This window comes from Corvus hawaiiensis, chromosome 2 (genome assembly GCF_020740725.1).
Source record: "Corvus hawaiiensis isolate bCorHaw1 chromosome 2, bCorHaw1.pri.cur, whole genome shotgun sequence".
Taxonomy (NCBI): domain Eukaryota; kingdom Metazoa; phylum Chordata; class Aves; order Passeriformes; family Corvidae; genus Corvus; species Corvus hawaiiensis.
This window is the reverse complement of record NC_063214.1, coordinates 61071816-61096490: the sequence shown is the minus strand read 5'-3', so window position 1 is coordinate 61096490 and position 24675 is coordinate 61071816. Positions and strand designations below refer to the sequence as shown.

The window sequence follows — 24675 nt, the reverse complement described above, 5'->3', positions numbered from 1 at the left end:
AGCTTCAGGAGAGAACCATAACCAAAGACCCAGCTGTTTTAATTCCTCCCCTCCTTGCTTCCAAGGGAAACAAACTACAGTGTTTCACTCCTGGCAGAAGACACATTTTCCTTGTGTTGATTATCTGTTTTCCTCTGTGTAATCGTTATGCTTCCTGTGGCTCTCTGTCCAGAAAGCAGCAGTGGAAAGTGGCTGGTGATATGAAAAAGACGTTTCGAGCACAGTTCTCGATCTCCGAGCGTGCCTGGACGTATTTGTATGGACCATAGTAGGACCCAGTGTCTTTAAGGGCCTAATTTTGCTACCTTTACAATGATATAAAATGTTTCCTGAGTTCATAGATTATAATTTCCTTCCAAAGGTGATCAAGCACCTGTCAAGGGCAGATGCTCTTCTGGATCTGATACTTACAAATGAGGAAGAACTTGGCTGCTGTGACCATGAGACAGTAGTATTAGGGCAAAATAGCAGAAAAACTGTTTTGGATTAATGAGAACAGAATCTGACCTGTTAAGGGGTCTCAGAGATCAGCTTGGAAAACTAAGGAATAGACCCTAAATTCCAAAACTATCAATTTATTATCTTTTAAGCTGGGTTTACTAATCAAGAAACTACTAAGTGACATGCTATTTTTCATCACTTCTATGCAAATAAGTGAATAAAAAAAGTATTAGTTGGGGACATTTTTATTGATTCGAAAATAAGTTTGAAGTTTCTAAGAAATCCAATTCCACTGAAGGTTTAAGAAAATTAATCACACATGATCATATGTTATATGTCCAATGAAGAAGTAAAACTGAATGCATTTCTTGAAAAATGGATCATCATACAACTTCCAATTACTTCTGTGCAGTATAAAGTTAAATTTATATGTCTCTGTAAGGTCAATGAAATGCTGTATGTGGTCAGCTCACCTCTATGGTACTTTAAAAAGATACTTAAGAGATGCTCAGAAGAGCAATCGTCATTTGAAATAGGAGGTAAGAAGATTAATTCTTTTTGCCCAGTCACACCGCTTAGCAACCTGCAGATGATCCAATTCCATCGCCAGCACTACCAGCTAGGAGGGAAGGAAAACCAGCACTAGGGAAGAGCTACTTCACTGCTGTACGCAAGGAGAATTTTACTGATTGTGGTACTGGACGAAAGGCGATGGAAAACTTCTGCACAGGGAGGCATCAGCTGAGGAGCACTTCCAGAAGGGTGAACTGTGATCCAAAGTGTCAGCATTTGCAAGGAATCAAAGTGTAAATACAGTAAAATATATACAGACATCAACTGGTGCAAGCATGGAAATTTTAAAATGCATTTTAGTAGGTTTTTTCCCCAGATTAATTAGGCTTTATTCTTTCCTTTACGTATGTCCCTCCCTACCTTTCTAAAATCCTGTATTCTGGAGATAGGCACGAATAATTTCCGTGTGGCCTAAGTGTTCTTCCCCCTCCTGACCCTACTTGTCGATGCACTCACCAGTTATCCCTTATCCCTCCATTTCCCCCTTCCCGCTTCACTCCCGGGTTGCGGCGCGCCTGCTTCGGCCCCGCGGGGGAAGGGCGCTTCGCGGTCCGTCCTGCCGCCCCGTTTGTCCCTCCGGCCGACCCGTAGTGTTCGCTCCTCCTCGCGCCGTCATGGAGGGTGCCGCGGCCTCTGCCGAGGGCCTGCGCTACGCCGAGTACACCCGGGCCCCTACGGGCGCCGGCAAGGGCCAAGCCGAGCTGGACCGGGGGCTGGTGAGCGCATGGCGGGACCCCCGCCCCCGGGGCCGTAAGGCGGCTACTGCCGCCTTCTCACCCCGGGCCTTCACACGCGTGAAGGGTGACTTGTGTCAGCGGGGCGCGGGCCGGGGCTGCGGGGACAGGCATTCTCCGCTCCCCTCCGGGCTGGGCAGGGCGCTTGGGGGCGGAGGGTCCTTGCCCCGGTGCCGCGGGTGGAGCTGCAGCGCGGGCAGCGGGCGTGGCGCCCCACCCGTGAGGGGAAGGGCACACCCAAAGTTCGTAAATGCTCGTGGTCCAAAGGAACAGCGGGAGTGAGAGGGTCCGCAATCAATGAGGAAGTTTTATTAGTGCATTACACGGTTGGCGTGGAAATGTTGGCCCCTGACCTACTATGTAAGCACACGGCAGTGGGTTTTGGATAAAGGGATAGGGTGAAAAGGAAGAGAGAGAGGAATGTATGAATTAAAGAGGAATAGAGAAAGAAAAAGAAAGAGAGGAAAAGTGAGAGAAAAAGAGAGAGTCAACGAGATCACCAGTCCTGCCTCCAGTCTCAGTCCAGCTGATAAAATGTTCTGGGGGCGCCTGGGAATACTTTTTTATGGATCGGTTTTTCCCGCCCAGAAGATAGGTTTCTCGCTTTCTATGCAAATCTGGAAATGGGCTGGAGGGCTTTGGTGGTCTGGTTCCCCCCCCCAAGCCCCCCCCCCCGCCAGTCCATGCCCACTTCTTGACTTCATCCTTGCACTGTACTCTGTTGTGTTTACCTTCAGGAACTAGAATGAGGAAAACTGCTGCCCTACCTCCCCATGGCCCCCTTCTCCAGCTACATCTTGATCTTTCCCATGGCGTGTTAATACCAACAATCCTCGGTTATTACCAGCAGTTCTTGTCTGCCACTACCAAGAGTCCTTGGTTGGCTCCACAGCCAGTGGGTGTTTGGAACATACACATTAGCCCCTTCTCTTCGGGGATTCCACAGCAGGGTACATGGGAACACTTTGGCCCCAGCATTTGCAAACAAGGCTGAAAATGTTGTTCCTCCATGAAGAGGTGATACTTGATGTATTTTCACCCACTGGGCAAATGGTATTACCACTGGGAGGTTTGAATGTTGAAGGTTTTGTAGAGCTCTGTTTCAGAAAAGTAATTCTCATCTGGTACTTTGTAATGTGGGACAGGCTGGGTGGAGACAGAGTGTCTCCAAAGTTTCCTATGCTGTATCGTGCTCTAGAGGAAGGGTGCTGGGACTTTATCCCACTTCTTCATTCCTGTCTCTTAAGCGTGTTCAGGGAACAGTGAGTTCCCATTGGAAGAGACAATTGGGAAAAACACATGGCTTAAAGCCCCAGATGGTGAAGTTTCCACATTTTTTAAATGGCTTAGAAGTCTTACTTGCCTAACCTAATTGTGTCTGTGAAGTTGTCTCTACAATATTTCTACTTTTTTTAAAACACGGTTTTAAAAATCACACTTCTCTACATTATTTATTCATTGTTACTACAGTCTAGGACTTTTTTTTTTCTCCCCACAGAAGAGTCTTCCTGTGTATTTAACAGGAAGTGTGTAACCTTAAGAAGCTGGCTCTGAAACCCATTATTGTCACGGCCATTCTCCCTGGAGAATGCTAGCAGAGAATTCCTAGTGAATTTTGTTGAGTCTTTGGGCCTTCTTACCCATCTGGGATAAAAGTTGCATTTGGGGTTAGCATGGCTTGCTTTGTTATTGTGAGTATTGTCATGTTTTTGCTGAGGTCTGGAGATGGAGGTAGGTCTTTAGAGAACTAAAATCTGGATGTCTACAGTTTTCTATTGAAATTTGTTCTTTGGTCAAGGGTATTAGCTGAAAGTCACTTGATCATGGTTACGTTTACACTCGTAGTTGTTTTACAAAAGCATTTGGAGCAATGGAGGAGCAGCAGTGGAAGCATGAGGAGTCTGTTCTCAAAGATCACCCACAAGAGCCTTTGTTAATTAATACATACTAAAGAAGATTGATTTGAATACTTTATGGTAATTGTTCTATTAGTGAATCTTTTTCTGGTTCAATTTCCTATGAAAAACTATCCAGAACTGTAGTTGTAGCTTTGTATACAAACCAAAGAGGTTACTGTAAATTAAAGAACACAAAATAACGTGAGAATTGTGTCAGTATGGAGAACAGCATCTAGCTGAAATTACTTTTAATTCATTGTTGGAAAATAAATTAAATTTCATAGGAAGGTAAGACTGGAGGGAAAGCACTAGTTTATGAAATCAAATTGGTTGCATATAGTTTATAATATAATCCCACTTCAAAATGGTTCTGGCTCCATATAGTGTTAGTAAGGTTTGCTCTGGAGCAGTATTCCAATAAACTGTAGCCACTCTTCTGAGGAATAGAAAGAAGCCTTATACTATCTTCCAAACCAAACAATTATTCATATTTCACGTCAAGAATTTTTATTTAAGGGGAAATCTATTTTCAGAAATATTTTTGTACACTAAGTTCATATACTTGTGTATCCTACTTCTTAGCAGCATACAGAACTAAGGAAACCCCACAGCAAACAAACAAACCTTAAAAATGTTTAGTTAAGCAATTTACACTTGTGTATTTATTTGAATATAGCTACGTATTTCCTATTTTGCTGGTCCGTGATTAAGCACGGATTAATTGCAAAATGTCATTCAGCCCATGAGAACATATTATTATTTTCTCCGTGCTTTTTATTCTGTTCTGCTCACTGTAGGTTTCTGAGGCAAAAGACTGTAGGGCTCTTGCTGTGTGTGACAAACTTAGTTGTGAGGGGAGCAAAATATTTTTCATTTGACTGAGAAGGGTGTTCCACTGGTTGTGGTAGAAGAACCAGTATAAAATCCGAATCTTATGCAGGCAGATGGGTTTTAACATTTGGGAAGGTGGCTCTTGCAGCCCATTGTCTTATGTAAGAGTGTTGTGCTGAAGTTTTAAAATGATGCATTTGAAATTCTCCTTTTGTTTGTAAATTTAAGTTTTTTCTACTTCATAGAAGAAAAAGCTCTAATGCTAAGAACTACAGATATCATTGTATTTTTTGAGTATATTTAAGTTAGCAGAGAACCATGGATTGGGAATTTGCTAAAATAATATCTCCTCCTTTCCTGTTTCTTCTGCTAAAAAATTAAGGCTACTGGAGAATTAAATATTAAGGGAATTAGCAGAAAGTCTCTGTTTTCTAACAGTATATGATGTATACCTCTCCACATACTGTGTGTTAATTAATACACTTTGTGCTCTTTTCTTTGCCAAATGCTTAGGTAAATCAGGTCTTGCAGTTACCTTTCTAATGCTTGTGTTTTCTTAAACACATTTCTGAAAAGATTTTAAAAAATTCAAGTTTTGCAGATTTAGCACAACTTTTTCATTAGTTTTCTTTAACAAGTTTTGTTACTGAAAACTGAACTACATAGTAAAATTAAAATCCTGAGATCAGCAGAATAGCATGGGGTTGATGACTAACCTTTGGGAGCTGATTCATTAAATAAAGAAAGGGACAGATGTTAGTTTTTAATCTTTTATTTCTTTATTTTTCCCTCTTGGATCTTAACATAATGATTTCATTTAAAATCCACATCTTGGAAGTTTATTAACAGCATTTTTGGAGGGGGGGAAGGTCAATTCTGTCATAATTGAAAGTCAGTCTGTATGTATTTATTTATTTATCCCTTATGAAATGCAATTTCAAGCAATAGGAGACAAAAATGATCGTGGTGGTAGTTGTATTAGCATGCTGTAAATGAACTGCTGCCTTCCACAGAGAGAGTGAGTTGCTTTCATTTAATACTGACGTGAAAGGAGTGCATTTAATTAAAGCTCTGGACTTTACATTTCAAAGCACCAGGCTAACCTTGACTGATTCTTTTAAATATTCAACTGAGTTGAGTGAGCATGGAAAAGGAAACTGAGTCAAGTTGGACTAAAAGGACTTACTGGTTAGTACTTGAAGTTGCCCCTGTTTTTATGAGTCCATGTCAACTAAAAGCCAAACCTGCAATCTCACACTGATTAAAATTCCATTTTTATGGCATTTGTATAGTTAGGATACATTCACGCCATAACAGACATTCACGATGCTTTGATATGTCAAGTTGTCACTTCTTTGCTAATATGCAGCGAGTGACTCTTCTCTAATGTGCTCATAATGCAAATGAGGTGAGTTACCATAAACCAGTATTTCTCAGATTTTCTGATGCCAGTACCTCACTTAAATGTGTGGACAGTCTTTTCTGCCTCCCTGTCTTGAGCTTTGTACCACTTTTACCAAGTTTTGTGTCTTGTCTTCATTTTCCCCTTGATCCTGCATCCTGCTTCTATTCAAGAGCTACTGCCGTGTTTTTTACCTGGTGTATTCGTGGCAGCAGTAGCTTTCCTGCTAGTGCTTTCCACTGATTGGACTAATGCATTCCAGCGGACATGGCTGACTGTCAAAGGCCCTCAGGGGTCTCTGCATTGTGCTCCCAGATTACTGAGCAAAAACACTTAAGCTCCTTCTGCACTGAACTAACAGAATCCTGGTATTATTTATTAGTCTGGTCTCTGTGCTTGGTCTTGCCTGTGATGAGGTGTCTGCTGCTAATGCCTTGTTGGAACCTGCATGACTTGTAAACTGCTTACACCACCTTTTTGGTGGCAAAGCAAGTATAACTTAATTTGGACAATCACAGGCTAATAACTTTTTTTTTTTTTTTTTGCCAGTGTGATCTATTTCACACATTGTTGAGTTCTTAATTGACTGTAACCACTTAGTAAAAGATCCTTGCTGTCAGTCTGAATAAGTCCAGGAAACTCTTGAATATTATTCCATGGTTACAAACCACGGGACTGAATAATACAGAATTGCTATAAGGTTATGATATTTTCAGAAGTGTGGCTGTTTGTGGTTTGTGTCTAAATGGAGAAATTGGTGGAATTTTTTTGAATGTTTGAATATTGAGAGCCTGGGAAAACTGATTTGTGAGAAGAAATGGAAAGAGTTTTAGTTTAGTGAGGAGATGAACTGTATGCTTTGCAATTTCACATCATCTACCATTTAAGATAACATGTTTAAACTTTTTCATGGGGAAAAGATGAGGGGAAATTTTGTGGAACTGAAAGGAACAACAGACGTAAAACTACTACATTATTTTTGCATTCAGAAGTGAATGCTAATATTGAGACTGAAGACTACACTGAAATGGAAGAGTTAGATAACTAAAATGGGATATACAGGCAGATTTCTAAGGCAAAAATTCCCCCTCTGGTAGGTGGGAGGTAGGTACTTGGTTAAAATCTGCAGGATCCAGAAGCTAGATCCAGAGCTGCTTCTCGGTGACCTCAGAGGAGGCTGTGACTACTTCTGTCCTGAGCTCAGTGCCTACAGGCAGCAGTCACAGCCACTTGCCTTCAAAGCCAAAGCTGTAGTAGCCACTAGGCATGATCGCAGCCCTACATCTTGTACAGCTACCTGTTTGCTGGGCAAGTTGCCAACCCATGATCTAGGCCCTACTAAGCCAGCTCTAGGAAGGCTTTGAAAACAGTATTTCTGAACTCTTACTGTACTCCCACTGTCTGGAAATGAGATTGGGTACAATCAAAGAGTATTTTAGCCCCAGAAATCTTAGTGGCAAAGGCATTTGGCTCCAGATCCAGTTAATAGGGCATTCACATTGAAGTTGGAGCTTTAAGTCCTTCTGTCAGAGTTGCTTGTACAAAATGTATAAACCAGTTATGGGATAATTGAGGAAGTAAGTCATATATAGAAGAGACAGTCTGGTGATAAAAGCATTTTCACTGTCATTATGTTTTGAATTAGAGATAAACAAGCCTAATCTGATTTCTCAGGTTTCCATGGGGAAAATTCAAGGCATTATTGAACTGTCATATGATAAGACAGGTAATGCCACAGATGACTATTTCCTTTGTTTCAAAGATTACATGGAGGCTTTTCAGAAGTGAAGAGCTTGTTACCCTTCCTGAGTTCTGCAAACATGTGAGAAGTCAGTCCTTTCTTCAAGGTTTACCTGACACCTTTTATCAGCTTCTTGATCAACACGGGGATACTTCTTATTATCCTTCCTGAAGTGCCTGATTTTTTTTCAAGCACTGTGTAGGAAAATACATACACCTGATATGGGAGTTTTGAGTTAGTTCTTCATGTTTTTGTAATAAATGAATACTTTCTGTTATGTGCTGTGTTGAACTAGTCTGTGCAGGTAATTTCAAGTAATCCTGTATGGTTGTGTGCCTTGTGTTTTTATCAATGCATACTGTTAGCTGATTTCAGTGTGTGTTCTCTGATTTGCTAGTGGGTAGTTCAAGTTAAACCTGATGCGTTGGCATGGGTTAATGGGACTGAACTATAAAATCTAATGTAGTCTGTGGAATACAGAACTTACTTTCATCATTCTCGTAAGTTATATGTGAAATGTCCACATCAGACGTCAGAAATACACATTGTTAAAGTTGTATATATATCAAGTTAGAATTTGCATGTTATTCTGATTCCTGTTTCTCTGCTTTAGGCCAGGACTATGATAGGACTTGGACTTGGTGTTGCAACTGTTGCATTTGCAGGTAAGGTAAATTATCAGTGGAACTCTTACTTGTGAGCTGCAGTTTCCAAAAGGGTTAATGAAATTTTTATGAATATAAATAGTGGAAAGGTTGCTTGAGAGTACTATGGAAAATTGTGTCCACCTATAGTTCCTGTCCCTTCAAAGTCATAAATTCCAAAATTCTTTTTGAAAAAGGTGGAGAAAGCTGGAGAATGTAATTTTATGGACAGCAGCTAAAAGGATCCATCTGCTTTTTGTCTGCAAAATGAAAGGTGAAAAGCTTATTTACTTAATAACATATTGCAATGTGGAGGTTTTTTAGTACAGAAGAGTGCAACAAGATCCTGTGATGTGAAGGTGATGCTCGACGAATTCAAATAGAGGAAAATAAAAGGTTTTAGTGACTAGTGATTTATCATACTGTTTCCATACTGCATTGTTTATTACCTGAACCCTTTGCATCTGGACTGTTTGTTACTCTGAAAAATAGGTTCTAGTTTGAACACAGGGCATGAGTTTAACATGATTTATACCCTGGGTTACTTGGTCTAGATAACTGTGGTCTGTTCTTGTTTTGAAATACACAAATCGATTTCTGTTATTTTCGGTATACAAAACCAACCATGGTCAGCTATGTACAAGTGCATGCACCAAGAGTAGATTTAATAGATGAACAACTTGCACAGTCTGTCAGCAGGTGTTTGGTGGGTACAGTTGTGTTGTTTTTGTGATTAGGGGAAGGAAAGACAATCTTTGGTGATATACACCCATTAAGCAGTTGGCTTATCTATGTGTTTGTATAGAAGCAGGAGAGGAATGCTCCTAGAATTTCTTCTGCTGGTTGAGCTGAAGAATTAATGTCAACTAGTGAAATAATGGTTAACAGAAAGCATTAAGTGAGGTAATGATTTCACAGCATTTCAGCAGAGATACTCTAAATGTGGTTTTAACTTCTGTGTTAACATAGGCACAGGCTTAGATCACTAGAACACGGACACGTTATGTGTTTTAAGAGTTAATGCAAGATGCTATTTGAATGAAGCAGAGCCACATTTTATAAATAGTTTTTCCACTGTGTGTAATAGTAAGTTACATTGCTAATGAATAGTTAAAACAACTGGAGAGAGAGGATTTACATGGAAAATCCTCCAGTAACATGGCATAAATCTTGATTCTGAAGTTGATGGACCTGCTTTGTACTTCTGAGAACACAGTCTTACAGGGATCTCTCTAGTCTTTCCTAGCTATAGACATTCAGTACTAGTGGGGAGTTGAATGGCTCTGAATCCCAGAAGATCGTCTCTTTGTAACAAAATTAAAAATGCAGTATTTACAAGGTGTGTGATTAAGCATACAGCACCACAGCAAGAAATGTGTAGTAGTGCATGGATTTCTTTTTTTGAAGACATAACCTTTGAACAGTATTTAATAAATAATGTATATCCAAAGCTAATGTTTCAAACTGCCCTTTTTCTTAAAGTTCACGAGGCAGATACCTTCATTTATCATATTGAAATGTATTTAAATCTGTTCATTTAGTGAGTTAATAGTGAGTAAACACAATGGATCTTTACAGTCCATGACTAGGTTTTTAGATGCAGTATACTAAAATTCTTCTCCCTCTCCCAATAGTTTGGGGTTTTTAAACCAAAATTCTTTCTGCTGTAAGCTGACAAGCATAAGTTGGAGCTTGTTTGTGGAGTATTTTTACATTTTACTGAATATTTCATTTAAGCTCCATCTTTTTCAGGTCGTTATGCTTTCCACCTTTGGAAACCATTGGAGCAGGCAATTACAGAGGCAGCAAAGAGGATTTCAACTTCCGTAAGTTTAGATATTACTTTATGATAAATTTATGATTTTGTATTTCAAGTATTCAGAAAGGAGATATTTTGTGTTAAATACAGTTAAGTGTCACATAGATAATTCCTTTCCCAGGGTGGGGCTGCTCCCTACTGTGTAAGTTCTGGCATGATGTTTTCTATATTTTAAATCCCTATGGATAAAGCTGTATCAAAATTGATAAACAGTTGTAGTTTTTTCTGTTGATGTTCCTTGTTTCGGAACCCTTTACCAGTAAGTGTAATGATAAATTGTTCAAGTGTGCTATGAGAAAGTCACTAATTCCTAAAGATTGCAAAGTGATGACATGCAGTTTCATTTCAAGCAGCTAAAAGTGAAAGAATTTGGTCTTTTAGATATAGTGTTAAATATCAAGGAGACAAATTGATGAACTTCTAGGAAGGGTTGCCATGGAGATGGGAGAGCTTGTGTTCTGGTTAACATACGAGTTGTCTTTTTCTTCTTCCCCGGCTGATTTGAACTTTTAACCAGCTTTTTGTTCTTTCGGTTTGCCCTCCTTGTTAAAAAATACAATGAGGAGGTAAAAAATCAAGAAGTAGAGCATTGTGAGGGGGGCATATGCAGGGAATATTTGAGAGCATTTACTTACTGGTTCAGTGGCTATGCTTTCCTCTGGTAAATAAATACATATGTTCCATTCCTGTTTGATTGAAGTAATTCCCAGTGAGGTAGATGTCTGCTTGTGGCAGTGTGTTCCTTCAGAGTTCATAGTCTGCATACACTTATCCACAGCAAAAGAATGCTATTCCCTTCTTGATGCTGATGGGTGAGCGTGTTCAGGGAGTAGTTGTTACAGATTATTATTTCCTGCAAAATATGCTAAAGGTAAGGCCAGTTGCAACACTGAGCCTGTCTAGACAGACACTGTGGTCCAAATTCAATTCGCATCTGTGCTTGGTGTTCATGTCCTGAAGGTGCAAGCTTGATCAAGGCAAGCTTCCTGGGGAGTAGAAGGTTCAACTGTCCTCCTGGGGCTGGTCCACATTGGTTTTTACTTGCCATGTGTTTCAGCCAGAAACGGTGCTCCTTGATCACTTTTTTTGCTCTTTGTCCCTCTTATTGCATTGCTGTTGTGAGACCAATGTCAGGTTTTTTTTCCTATTTCAGAGTAATTTTTGAGAGATTCCCATGTTGCCTGCCAAAACATCAGAGGGGACTTGAGGTACTGTGAAATAAATTGCTTTCACATGATACAGGCTGACTTGCAGGCTTGCTAGATGTAGCAAGCAGTACATGTGGCTTCAGAGTATGGAGTGCTTCAGTCTTCACCCTTCCTCCTTCCCTCCCTAGCAGTTTTACTCCAGCAATTCTTTTTCTAGCCATTTGTAGATATAGGCTAGAGAATCTAAATTCAGATATGTTCACATAAGAGAGCAGGCAGTGACTCTTTATAACACACTGAAATGTGGCATGCTACTGCACTGAGAGGTGTCTGTTCCTTGGAAACTGTACCCCTCAATACTGACTGAGCCAAGTTCATTGCAGACCTATCTCATTTTTACCACAGTGACTTTGAGTCCTGCAGAATTCATGAACAACCATAAAGAGCAAACCAGGAGCTTCTGCATTCTAAGTGTTCCTAGTCCCTGGAGCAGTATCCTCTGTCTGCCTTCACATCCTGCCTTTCTGCCCAGAATTGTGTGCTAATTTCCAGTAGGGTGTCTTTTCTGCTATTCTATTTCTGAACTTGAAAATACAGGTTTTCAGTGTAAGATGAGATCTAGTGGAGACAGTAAAAACTCTATTCCTGTTTGCCATTTACTGTATATATTTATTGGCTTTATATTTATGAGGATAGTGATAATATTTTTCTTCTACAACCATAGTCCAAATTGAAGATCCTTTTATAATTCTTAGCCAAGATTATTTGACTTTTACTACTCTACAGCTACTACTTTCTTGGTTTGTATTTTTTAATATTTTTTTTCTTCTCCCCTTAACAAGAAATTATTTTCTTTGAAACAATAGAGAAAACATTAAATGCAAAGGTCCTGTGTAAGTGGTTATTCTCCAAACTTCTTATTTTAGTAGTTTTACATGACTTTGTGGAATTTGAAGCTGCTGAGTATATCTGTGAATTAGCACTTTCATCATGTTTCTTGACAGCTTATTGCCCTTTACACTGTACTGACAAACAATATCAAGCAGTTGGTACTTCTGTCCGTACTTACTGGAAAAGGCGTCTCGTGACCTTTAGTGTCTGGGCTTAGTGTTACTTTGCTGGATTTCTGTGGTGTTTGAAGGCACCTGACTTGGTCACTATAATTGTCCGTGCTTATTCTCGCTTTCTAGAATCAAATCTTGTCCTCATGGTCTCCTTTTTCTTGAGAGTCTGTGAAACAGCTGCCTATTCAAAAGCTAGCTGCCTTCCTCTGTAAGCCCCCACTCTTCCTCCCCATTTACAATTAGTCCCCTCCTCTGTTTGTAGTAGAAGTCACAGTTGATGTTGGTCGCTCCCAGTCACACATGGTAATACAGGTGCTGTTTATTCTTTCTGCCTGCTCACTAATAAATGACTTGGGAAAGGTCAAGTTGAGCAATTATGAAATGATCATTTAAAATGCTGCTTGCTGTATCTTGAGGATTTTACACTTCCTATTTACTTACGTAAATAAATAACGTGTACAGTCAACAACTGCGCTCATCTTTTAGTCAAAAATACTAAGTAGAAGCAAGTAAAAGTGTTATGCTTTATTCTGAATTTTTACCTCTCATTTAACTTTAAGACAGTTACTTCATATTTAAGAATGTATATTTGTAGATGCTGCTGTAATTTAGTCTTGAAGTTTTCTACCATCTTTCTGTCAGTGCAGAAAGACACTAGGGGAAACATTGTCATTTCCACTCTGTGACAAGTCATAATGCTTGCTCCCACAGAAATGTTTTTTAGTTTGAGCCTAGTTTTGTCGCTGGTGTCACAAATGCCAGTGACACTTTTTTGTTTCTCTGTGTTGTAAAAAGAGTCTGTTGGCAGTAGAAGGTGCATAGCTCTAAGTAGTCATTTGGCTTTCCTTCCTCAGAATTAATGCCATTAATTAGAATGTTAATATTGCCTTAAAGTGTGAAATAAAAGAGCAAGTATTTCAGTAGCATTCATTACCTTTTTTGTGGAATCAGTGATACTGAGGGTTGAAAAATAGATACCTATATACATATATACAGACAGACAGACATACATAGAAGATACTGAAGACAGAAACAGCAATTGTAGGCCAAATGAACTGTCAAAATACTCAAATCCAACAGTCATGAAATTCTGTGTTCCATAAGAAAAGGATGTCTTCTGTAGCACAGCATTAGGCTTTCACACTGTATTTCCCTTATTGGATCTGATTCTGCTCAGACTCAGAGAGTTCTGAATTGAGAGATAAGGATAGCAACCATCTCTCTTGTCCTTAATTGAAAATAAAGTTTCCAGAGAACAATGCAGTCCATTTTATAAGGTTTCTTTTCTTACTAAAGTTAAGGAAGTTAAAGTTGATATTAGCAAAATTGTGCATTATATTATATCACATCTTCTAAATATTTTGTGGTTGTAGTTTGGTTTTTGTTTTTGTTTTTGTTTCCTCTAGTGTTCGATACCTTTTTGGTGGAGGGGACTGTATTGGTGCTGGAACAGCAACGTGTAGAGTTTTCAGAAAAATTCACTACTCCATGTAATGTAATGCATGATCTCAGTTTTGGTGCTTTCAGTGTCTTAACTGGCATGGAAACAAACGGTGATTATGCTTTCCCTGTGCTATGAAAGAAGAAGTATCTTGAAGATGTCAGGGTCCCTGTGCACTGGATTTTCTTGTCTGGTTGCTTTTTCGAAAATTTGCAGGACTGAGCAGACATTTGCAAAGCAAGTGCAGCCATTTTCTGTCCCTCCCTATGCCCCAAACCTATTAATAGCATTTTTTCAGAAAGGAGGACTTACTTACATAAATTGCTGAGCAGTAATAATGTGCAAGGAAATTAAGTAAATTAAATTATACCTCCTCCCCTTCCCCCAAATAGTACAAAGAAATGAAGAGCTCATTTCAATGATTTTTGCAGTACAAAATTTTCTTTGCAATTGCTGGAGCTAATAAATAATCAAGTGTCTAGAATTGCCTGCTCATCAAGGAGTTCTCATAACAGAAAAATATCTTTCTAGCCATTACTTAGAATTTACAACTAGGGAAAAAATGTTTTAGTTTGAGTAGCGTGCAAAAGGGCTTTCATTAGGGAACTAGAAATTTGCCAAGGTGTTCCCTAAAATGAATTCTCAGTGTTTCTTCCTCTTTTTTTCTAGCCAACAGAAAAAAAATACTTTTATGTGTAATTTCCTTGTACTTTAAATTCTGCTAAGGATGGACATCTTAATTGAAGAATTGATTATTGTTGCTACATCCTCCACTTATGAGAAGAAAATATTTTTTTTCTTGAAGACCAGTTCAACAGTTTTTGTTTGTGTGTGAAAGGACACAGGCGAAAGAATTTCTTTTTTCATTCCTCTTGGAGGTAAACAAAGGCTTCCTAAGGTTAGAACAGTGTCAAGGAAGCAGGCTTTAAAAACATGAAAAAATATTTCTGAATGTAAGCCTACAGCCATTCCTCCCTAGTCTCTCATTTTAAATAGTATTTTAGATGAAATCTACCAAGAACAGAGACAAGCTGTGTTAAAGAAAATTCAAATATTGCTTTTCTCTACATGAATAGCAAACCTGAGTTAGAATTGTATGTCAGCGTTGAAGGAGAGAGAAGGATTCGGGAAACCATCTGCACCTAGACTGCTTTGGGAGCAAATGTTTCTGGAAAACCTTTCCGAGAATATTAAAGTGTGCTTTTCTCTTTTGCTTGCAGTAATTGTTGGGCATTGTTGCAAATTTCTGTGCAGTTCTGCTCTTCAAGGGTGTTACCCGTTGACCACTAAATTATTGACATCATTTCCCTTTGGAGAACCAGAGAAGCCTGCGTGTTCCCTTAGTGTTGCACACTCTAACCTGTCATGTGCATGTGCACTATTACAGACTTGGCTTCTTGTGTTATCCTGTAGTTATAGACATGGCTCCTCCGCAGATTCTCCTTGTAGGCATGGCATGTCCACAGGTGCTTCAGCTTTGATACCTGTAGTGTTACAGTAGTGGTTATTTCATTCATGGTTTGGGGTGGGAAGAAGGAAGATAAAATAAGTTTTGGATCATAACAGCGCACTAAAAAATCTCTTCTGTGGTTGCATGTGACTTTATGGTAGCAATAGGTGAAGTATTTCTGAACCATGCATTTGGGTGAGTATCACTCCTAAGCTTAGTTAAAGGCTTTGCTTAGATATCATAGACAGAGCCCTTTAAATGCTATAATGCTTGAAATTATATAAGAGAGTTTGTGTAGGCATAAGGCAAAATTCTCATTGAATATGAATGGCTATATTTAGTGAGAAGAGTGTTTTATTACGGGCCAGGCACATCTTACTTGAGGGTAAAGGGAATACTTAAAAATAGTCTCAGCTCTTGGGCCAGACTTCCCTTTGATAGCAACAAAAGAAGCTTATTTTCCTCCAGTTGATAGGTTTCACACTGAGGAAAAAACTTCAGTCTTGTTGAGTGGTTTCTGTGTGCCAGTTCCCCAAGGCTTGGAGCTACATCTGCTACCTCTGGGACTTACAGAAACATTCGCATTGAGATCACTGCTAACCATCAGTGGTGGTTCAGTATGGGTTTTTCTTCATAATTTAAAATATATTTATGGTTGACAAATATACTTTCAACCCGTTCTCTATGACGATTAATTGTAATGATTTACTCTCATCTCCATCTCCTTTTTAATGTTCTTTTCCCACTGTTTTTTCTTCCCTTCTTAAAACAGTGGATAAAGTTTCCCATGACAGTGAGTTTAAAAAAAATTAACTCCAGATCCTATATCTAATAGTTGTCAGTCATTGGTTCTAAACGAAGGATGTAAAGGCTTAGGATTTCCCCATATACTTCACTATTTTCCAGTGTTCTCCAGCTCAGTGATTTCCTGAAATAGAGGTTGTGGCTTTATGCTAAGCCTTTTTGTTTTTTTTTTCTTGTGTCTTTTTGTTTATTTTCAGGGTTCCTTCAAAGAACTTATGATACACTTTTTTGAAGTAACATTCCTTCACATGGAAATCTGTTCTTATCTCTATTGGAGTATTTTACCTACTTTCTTTGTAGAAATATCTGGAGTGATTGTCCATAATAGCTGTGAATGCCGAAGTATTGCCACTTCAGACATTTTCCATTGTGATGGTATCAATGCTGTTCTTAACAATTATCCTGCTTTCCCTCCCATGCCCTCCCCAACACAGGCACTATACCACCCTATGCTAGTATGCACTTTGATTCTGGACTTTTTTGCCCATAGTCAGGATTTTAATGGTTGTAGCTATTAATATCTCTTATTAGCAGTAGAAGATTGTGAAAACACAGATAGTTATTTTTAAGTTGGTTTTTGCATGTGTTATCACTCAGAAGTCCTTTCATATTATCTGGTTTGCAGTCATTCCATGCCTTTGAAATAAATTAGAGATGAATGTAATGCTCTGAATGAGGTCATATAAATACAGTTTAGTTCCTGGCACCTTGTGCATGAACTAATTATTGCTTTTTTTTCCTTTCTTCTTTTTAGAGTCTTTCATCATACTATAAAGGAGGATTTGAACAGAAAATGAGTAGGCGAGAAGCAAGTCTTATTTTAGGTGTAAGGTAGGTGTGTTGCATCAATATGTTTTAGTTTAGCAAGTATTGAATGAAGCAGATGCATGTTGCAAGAATGTGCAATACTCTGGCCAAAGCCATAACTTTTTTTGTAAAAGACTTCTAATGGCTTATAAATTACACTAATATTCTGCTTAAACTAAGAGGCAAACAATAAAATGCTCATAAAACATGTGACTTTTGTTTGGATTGAAGGCATGGTAACATACTGCAGTGGAGAATTGTTTTTGCTGTGCCCCATCTCCTTTTCAACAGAGCCACTCCCCAGCCATGCATTTCCCAGCCTCTAGCATTGCAAGGGACACTTGCATCCCAAGTACCAGGCTCTGCGCCGATCCTTGTGGAATTTCACAAAGGGTTCCCATCACCCCATTCCTGCAGCCTCTCGAGGTGCCCCTGAACATCAGCCCTGCCCTCCAGCATATCCGCTGTTTCCTCCAGAGTGATAGACTTCTTGGCCAGTTGGTAATGTTAGAAGGCAGCATGACATTGGTGTGACTCAGATTGTGAGTCAAGGAAAATGTGATTTTGACATTACATATTTGTTTCATAGTGATTAAGAATCTTTAGAGCCCATTGTGAGATAAGCAGTATCTCATGAACTAAGCAAATTCGAAGTAAACCCCTGTTTTCACAGTTGCTTCTTTGAGCAGACCCGCATGAGCTTCTGTAACATGCAATTGCCACTTTTCCCAGTTATGCTTTTGGCCATCCGAGGTTCTAAATGTGATATAACAGCTTTCCTTTTTAGTATTAAAAACAGCTTTACAAATCAAAATATAGATGATTGTTATTTATAATTGTGTGATAAATCATTTTGGTTTTGTATTTATATAATCCAAGACCTTTGACCCTCTGTTTGATTCTTACTTTCTAGGTTACTTTCTTTTTAATTGAAGTATTCTTTTCTTATGCAGTTCTGTGAACTATTTTTGCAACATACCCTAATTTCACTGTGACAGAATAATAATTAGAGAGGTTGTTTACCTAGGGAATTTAGTTGGGCTGATACCTTGCATTCAAGCTGTATCTACAGAAAGATTAATTAATTGAATCATCACTGATTAAGAAGTCACCTGAAGTGGAAAACACTGATTCATTTCTGCATGCTAACATATCATAAAAAACTGAACCATTCAAACTGTCCTTTTGCATACAGCCCTACTGTATTGGCATACTGCATCCATAAGTGGTTATTTGTCTGGTAAGGTACATATTTTGTGTTTATTTTAGGCCAAATACATATTCTATGTTTTTCATTGAAGTAAACAGCATTATGTAGGTAGCACCTGTAAATCAGCGTGTCCCTGAATGTAACACGTTGAACAGCTTTGCAAAAATAACGCATACAGGGATTTTTTTCAGGCCCCAGCAGAAAGAAGAAGTATTTATAGCTGCTATAAAAATATTTACAGTAGAACAAAATGGGATAATATTAAATGCTTGTTGTTTTGTCACTGGTCATAAAAATATTTTTTTTCTTGGAGGAAAAATTGTGTTTTCTGCTTTAGTGCTAGAATAACCAACCAGATATATCCTAGAACTGCTGGGGCTTTCCTATTTCTTTCCCCATCAATTTTTTTTTTTTTTAATGAGTGGATGTATTGCATTTTACAAAAACCTGAAAGATATTTGTATGTGTAAAATACACAGGCTTTTGAAAAATGTCATTCTCTGTGTCTTACATGCCTTTGTTGTTGTTGCTTCCTCAGAGATGCAGTTTTATGTTTTGTCCACAAGATGGTGAAAATCTCAAGTTTTAATTATTTTTGAAGCCAGTATAAACTGTTAATTTTTAGCCTGCGTGCTCTGGCATTTCTCATAAGCACTTCAATTTGTTTTTGCAGTCCATCTGCTGGCAAGGACAAAATCAGAACAGCGCATAGGAAAATCATGATTTTGAATCATCCTGATAAAGGTAAATGATTATTATTTTTCCTAAGCAGGGCTGGAAAGGAAGAGGCTTAAATGAGATCCTTAAAGTTTTCTGACTGTGTAAATAACCACATTGAGTGCAAACATTTGTTGTTTATTTATTGACTTGAGCTTCTCTCAGATAAACTGAGCTTTATGAACCTGTTTTACTCATTTTTCTTTAAAGTTTTTTCCTGTACTTGTGCTGCTTCAGTTAGAACTGTGAGCTCAGGTTGAAGTGTGGTTTTCCACTCTTTGCAAAAACTTCTTAAAAAATAAGGAAAAGTAAGCTATAAAAATTTTACGTTAAACTAAAATTCCTGGTTTTGAACTGTGATGGACCAATTGCATGCACAAAAGTAACTTTCTGTGAGGAAATGTTTTGCAGTTAATAAGTTAATCATTGATGAATTTCAGACTTTATAGGATTCAGTTGGAAAGAATGTAAAGCTGGGCACTGTTGCTTTACTGGCCGGGTTTTTAATGTAAATTTATCTTAGAGAAAGGCTATTATTATAACTTTAACTACACTACAGCTGGTTGAGAAAGAAAGCCCATATGTTCATTGCTGTTTCTACTTTAAAATAACAGATGGTGAAGAGTTGCACTGTACTTCAGAAGTCAAAAGGGGAAATCAGAGGGTTTTTATATCTTTTTGACAGAATTACAAGCTCCCTACCAGCACCCCATTTTAAGAAAATGAAAAAGTAAGTGTGACCACTGGCCCTAGGAAGTGCTTAGTTGATGCTTTTCTTTTCTCTCTTCACCCCTCAGTTCAGTTTCAAAGTTGTCCTACTTGTTTGATTTCAAACTTTCATTTTTTGTTCTGTCTATAATGGATAAGCTGCACAGACATAGATAAGAAATTCTCTTCTTCATTTCTAATATATTATAGTGGTCAAAAGTCTCTTCACCACCAGAGCACCTATTAGGTCAAGATTTTTTTAAGAACAAACTTCTAAGTTTGTTGTAGCAGTACATGGAGACGTGAACCAGAGAGAACTGTGAATCTCCATGTGGATGGATATTGAGGAGATCTGAAGAGGTGGTTCCTGTTAGGAAGATCCCAACGACCCTAACAAAGATTTTAATGCCGCACTCTTAGAGTTTTAATGCCCCTGCAGCTGGGCACAGTGTAGGTTTGGATGGAAGTAGTGAGCCCTCCTGCGTGACAGTGAGACACAGAGTAGGATTTCTCAGCAGTATTTTCTCAGTAGGAACACCAGTTGAAGGGATTTGTGCCTCTCTGGTGCCCCTGAAACTCTTCCAGCATGGCTGTAGAAAAAACCTTGTGTAATATCTTCAGCTGCAGAGTGAGGGCCTGGAGTAATCTTGAACACGTGACATGACAGAGAGGCTTGTTTGCTTGTGTATAGATCACTTCTGGCTGTGGGTAGCACAGATGTTCTTTTAAAAATAATATTCAATGGTATAGTGTAATTTTAAAATAATATTTTGCCACCTGGAGTTGTTAGAAGAAACGGCAGTAATTTCAGATTTTAAGTTACATATGTTCTGAGGTCCAAACTGTTGGAGAGAGAATTATTAGAAATAAATAAGCAATATATAGAAATCTGCATAATAACATCCGCAGAGAGTGCTACTGAAATGGTTGCTTATTAACCTTTACCGTTCAGTTTTAAAGAGTTTCTATATTGATATATTGTGTGTTAATTTATCAGTTACCAATTCTATGAAAGAACATTGCCTCACAGAAAAAAAGGAAGAGAGAAACCTTTTGGACTTGCCTTAATTACAAACAAACACTTAGGCAATCATGAGATTGAATTTCCTCTCATTGGAGGGCTACAAAATTAATATGGCACTTAAGGATGTAAATGTAGTGAAAACACTTCCAACAGATTTTAATTTACTTTAAGATCCTGTATTCCAGACATGTAGAAAATCAATGCACATTTAAAAATTACTTGGAATACATTGTTTATTGCAGGTTTTAGTCTTTACTATTTGTTTGATCCTCTTATCTACTGTGTGAAAGAAGCAATAGTCAGTGTGGTAAATCCTATTCCTTGCTACAAAGCTACTCGATTTAAAAAAAGAAAAAAAAAATTACTTTTTCAATAGCTGTTTCATTACCCATCCCTTGCCCTGCCTCACTTTCTTCCAGTGTGGCTTACCTATTAGAACCACACTCAAACAAGACCAAACCATGGGAAAGAACTTCATTCTTTTTTCCGAGTTGTTTTACTACACCATGAAATGACTTTATACTGGTTTGGATTCCTGCAGCAATGTCCTAAAGAAATCTTTAAGCAAGCCTCACCTTTTTGTTTTTATTTGTATATGTCTGCAACTAGCTCTGCATGTTTCTTCTATCATTGTGTTTTCTGGTTAATAGAATGAATGAAATGGTGAATGAAAAAAATGGCTGAACAAATGCCTTGGAAAAGGCTATGCAGTACACAGTACTGCTGGAATCACATTTTCACATTAAAATATAGGTGTATTACAGTGAGTGGTAAGTTACTGCTATAGACCTTTTAGTGTTGTTTTTGGTGACTGTGGCCAGATGGTTGGCACTCAAGGGGAGAGTGAAAAAAACCCAAACACAAAAAGACTGCTGAACTGTAATCAGATTGTTAGATGGAGCATAGAGCAGTGACAGTGTTCAGCACTAGAAGTTAGAAGGTGTACCATGTTTAAATATCTTTATTGTGATGGTTTCTGGCTGGTAACTCTGGGCATCTCGCATACAAGTTGCTTGCACAATAATTCTTTGTCAAAATTATTTTAAAATTTACCTCTCAGTTTTTAGGATGAGTGGAAGTAATGGCTGTTAGGTTTGAGTGAATGTTCAGGACAGCTGACCTTGCATACATTTGCGGTAGCATCCCACTGCAGATCTAAATCACAGGATGTAAAGTGATTTCAGATTTCAGTCTTCTCTCTGAGACAAATTGTTCCGCATTATTCTACAGTGATTTCAGTTTTGATTACATTTCTCATGTTTCCTTATCAATTAGTTCACTTCTTATCAATGTCATTTGTATCAAAAGGATCTGTGTAGGAAAGAGCTAATAAAAGTGAGTAATAAAGAGATGCTGCAAGTGAGATATTTTGGTACTAATACTAATGTGTAAACAGTATTACTTTCCCCTTTCACTTCTCAGGTGGATCACCTTACTTAGCAACAAAAATAAATGAAGCAAAAGACTTGTTGGAATCCAGTGCCAAAAACTGAAATCCGAAGCCTTGGATCATAGGAGATTCAGCAGATACATTGTGCAATAACTTCATGTCTGCTTGCTCTGCACAGTTTCTTAACATTGATTGTTCATACCTATTGTCATAATTAAAATGTTAAGATTATTTAAAAGCAAACAAATATTTTACAGTTACGTAAAGTTATGTACAGTTATTTCCCTGCAAGGAGCAAGGAGTTGGAATGATCCTTCTAACTTGAGATGTTCTATGATTCTGTCTCATTTTTTGTGTATTTTTACAAAATTATGATCCCTTACAAGCTTTGACAAAGTTCTCTTAACTGTCTGTGCTTTTTTTGGAAGTACTTGTTTCTTTCATTAAATTTTGGATCTTCTGAATTAAAATTCTAAAAACAGTCTTAAATATAGGCTTGTTTCTTCATTAGTAAAGAAACAACCCTATCTTTTAGGGTCACCCTAAAATCTGTGACAGAGTATTGAGTCACAGGAAATACAGCAGACCCCATTTGGCAAGTTTTCAGCACCACCCTACACTTGAATCTGTTCATTTGTGAAGTAGTAGGGTTTGTTCATGGGTGCAGTTTGAGAGCTGCAACTCAGGACAAAATGAGTGATGGAACTACAGACTGCAGCTTCCACTAGGTGTGTATATGGGGCTTGGAGCTATGAAGGAGGATTCTTGGGTTTGGTTACTTCTTTTGCATATTAAAGGATCTCTGAAATAGTCAAGTAATTATTTAGACATGCTTTTACTTCAAGACACAGCGTATGTTTAATCTCTAGCAGTTGGGGTGAACATGGGGTTTTCTGCAAGGGTTTTCATGGCAGTGGGATTGAAGAAAGTAGGTCTATGTGGCATGGTTTAGATGGGTATTCCAGACTGCTGTTGTCTGAGTCAGCCCGGTCACATGAGCCTGGTGTAGGACTGGTACAGCAGGGAGCAAACAGGAGCGTACCTGCTTTGCCCATGGCTCCAGGAGCGTTTCCCGGGCTAGTTCTCCAGGAATGCTCATATTTCTGCATTATGCTTCATATCCCAGACCATATATACCTCCCTCCTTACGTAGCATCCTAGCAACCTAGTGCTGGCTTTGGGGAATCCTGAAGTCATGGATCTCAGACTTTGAAGAGAAAAAGTTTTAATTGACAGGTGAGAGAGTAGATGCTATTTAGAGCACTTGACTTTTGCAGATTTCTACCAGTAAGTTGTCTGCAGATGAATTAAATCTCCTAAGCATAGACAGTCTAGTGCATTCAGTGCAAGACCAAAAAACTTGGAGTGTCCATTTAAACTCTATCATTAGAGTTACAATAAACAGCTTGCTGAAGTGCTACAAATATAAAGTTTAGACACTCCATTTTTTAGGTTATTTAGCCAGAGGTAAGATGGCTAAGAGCAGTTAATATGAGGTTGGATGCTTTAATTATTTATTCACCAGAACATGCATTTGTAATTCATCCAGTGGTGGATGTTCAGATTATGTGGATTTTTCCTTGAAAGGAAGAAAAAATATGAATTTTTTTTTATCAGGTTCCTCACACTTTGTTACAATTCCCTTTCTTTCATTAAAGGGAGATGAAAAATTTTAAGTTGACCCTGAAAGAAAATAGTAATTCTAAGTACTTTAGAGACTTCATTGCAATTAGAGTGGCAAGACATACGGCACAATTTCACTGGATAAAGCAAAAAAGACTGCTGGGAGAAACCTGCCTGGGAATAGCATCCGCTATACAAGTACTATAGTTGCGTCATATAACTAATGCTCTTATACAAGAGACTTTAATGAGAACAGTTTATTCCTATGCAGTAGCTTTAATTGGTTCTTGTTAAAGGAATAGCCATCAATTAATGCTCATTTAGGATTAGTCATTCCTTTCACTGGTATATCAGTCTGTATTGGCAAAAAACAGAATCATGACAGTTCTCATTTTGGGAGAAGTGAAATGGTGGCGTTCCTAAGTTTCTGAAGTGGAATCTGTAAGGCTCTGAATCTTTGTGCAAAACCAAAATTGATGTGAATTGTAGGTAGCAGAAACATTCTGCTTAATGATTTTGAACTGACTAGCTGTTGTTTTCATATAGCTACCTTTTTTTCCCTGAGTAAAATGAGTTGCAGAGAGCTGTTCTAAAGTATCAGTTAAAACAAATGCATTAAAGATGGCTACTTGGCTCTGTTCTTAAAAATGAACTTCCCATGTCTTTGTAAGAAGTACAGGGTTTGGGGGTTTTTTTTTGTGAGATTCTGTCGCTCATAATTTCCTCCCTGATCTAATTATTTATATCTGATTATTTCGGACAAAACACTTTTTTCTGCCTTTAAGTTATGAGAGAGATTGTCCTTCTTAACAAAAAGAAATAAAACCAAGTTCCAGTTCTGGTTTCTCCATTTTTTTTTTCAAAGCCGACTACTGACCAGTTAACAAATCTGATAAATTAACAAATTAAAAAATTAGAGAGATTAACTGGCTCATCCTATCGCTGGAAAATGCTGGAAAATAAATGAAGCTAATGAGGAGCAGTTGTAAAAGCATCACTTATACAAAAGCATATTTTTTCTTGTCTGTTTACTTGCACACCTTGCTTTACCTACTAAATGATGTTTAGAAGGATGAATATAGGACAGGGAAAGGCAAATAATGGAAATGCTGCTCAGTTTGTTGTTGCTGATAGTCACCATGGCAGGCTGAGGAGTGTCTTTGGAGACTGCCTTGCAGAACTGGATTGATGCTCAACTGGGCTAGG

General features: G+C 38.3%; 1 protein-coding gene and 1 long non-coding RNA gene across 2 annotated transcripts; one reads left to right on the top strand and one right to left on the bottom strand.

Moving 5' to 3' along the window:
• Nucleotides 1-670: 670 nt before the first annotated feature.
• On the bottom strand, nt 671-1636 carry LOC125321926. Its single transcript, XR_007201767.1, has 2 exons — nt 1471-1636; nt 671-1208 (listed from the first exon to the last, which is right to left on the bottom strand). It is a non-coding gene; the product is annotated as an uncharacterized LOC125321926 (long non-coding RNA).
• Nucleotides 1593-24307, top strand: DNAJC15 (DnaJ heat shock protein family (Hsp40) member C15). Its single transcript, XM_048295365.1, has 6 exons — nt 1593-1730; nt 8234-8285; nt 10017-10090; nt 16745-16821; nt 18681-18751; nt 21879-24307. Exons 1-6 carry the CDS (start codon nt 1629-1631, stop codon nt 21947-21949), a joined length of 447 nt encoding a protein of 148 aa, XP_048151322.1. The 5' UTR covers nt 1593-1628; the 3' UTR covers nt 21950-24307.
• The last annotated feature ends 368 nt before the right edge of the window (nt 24308-24675 follow it).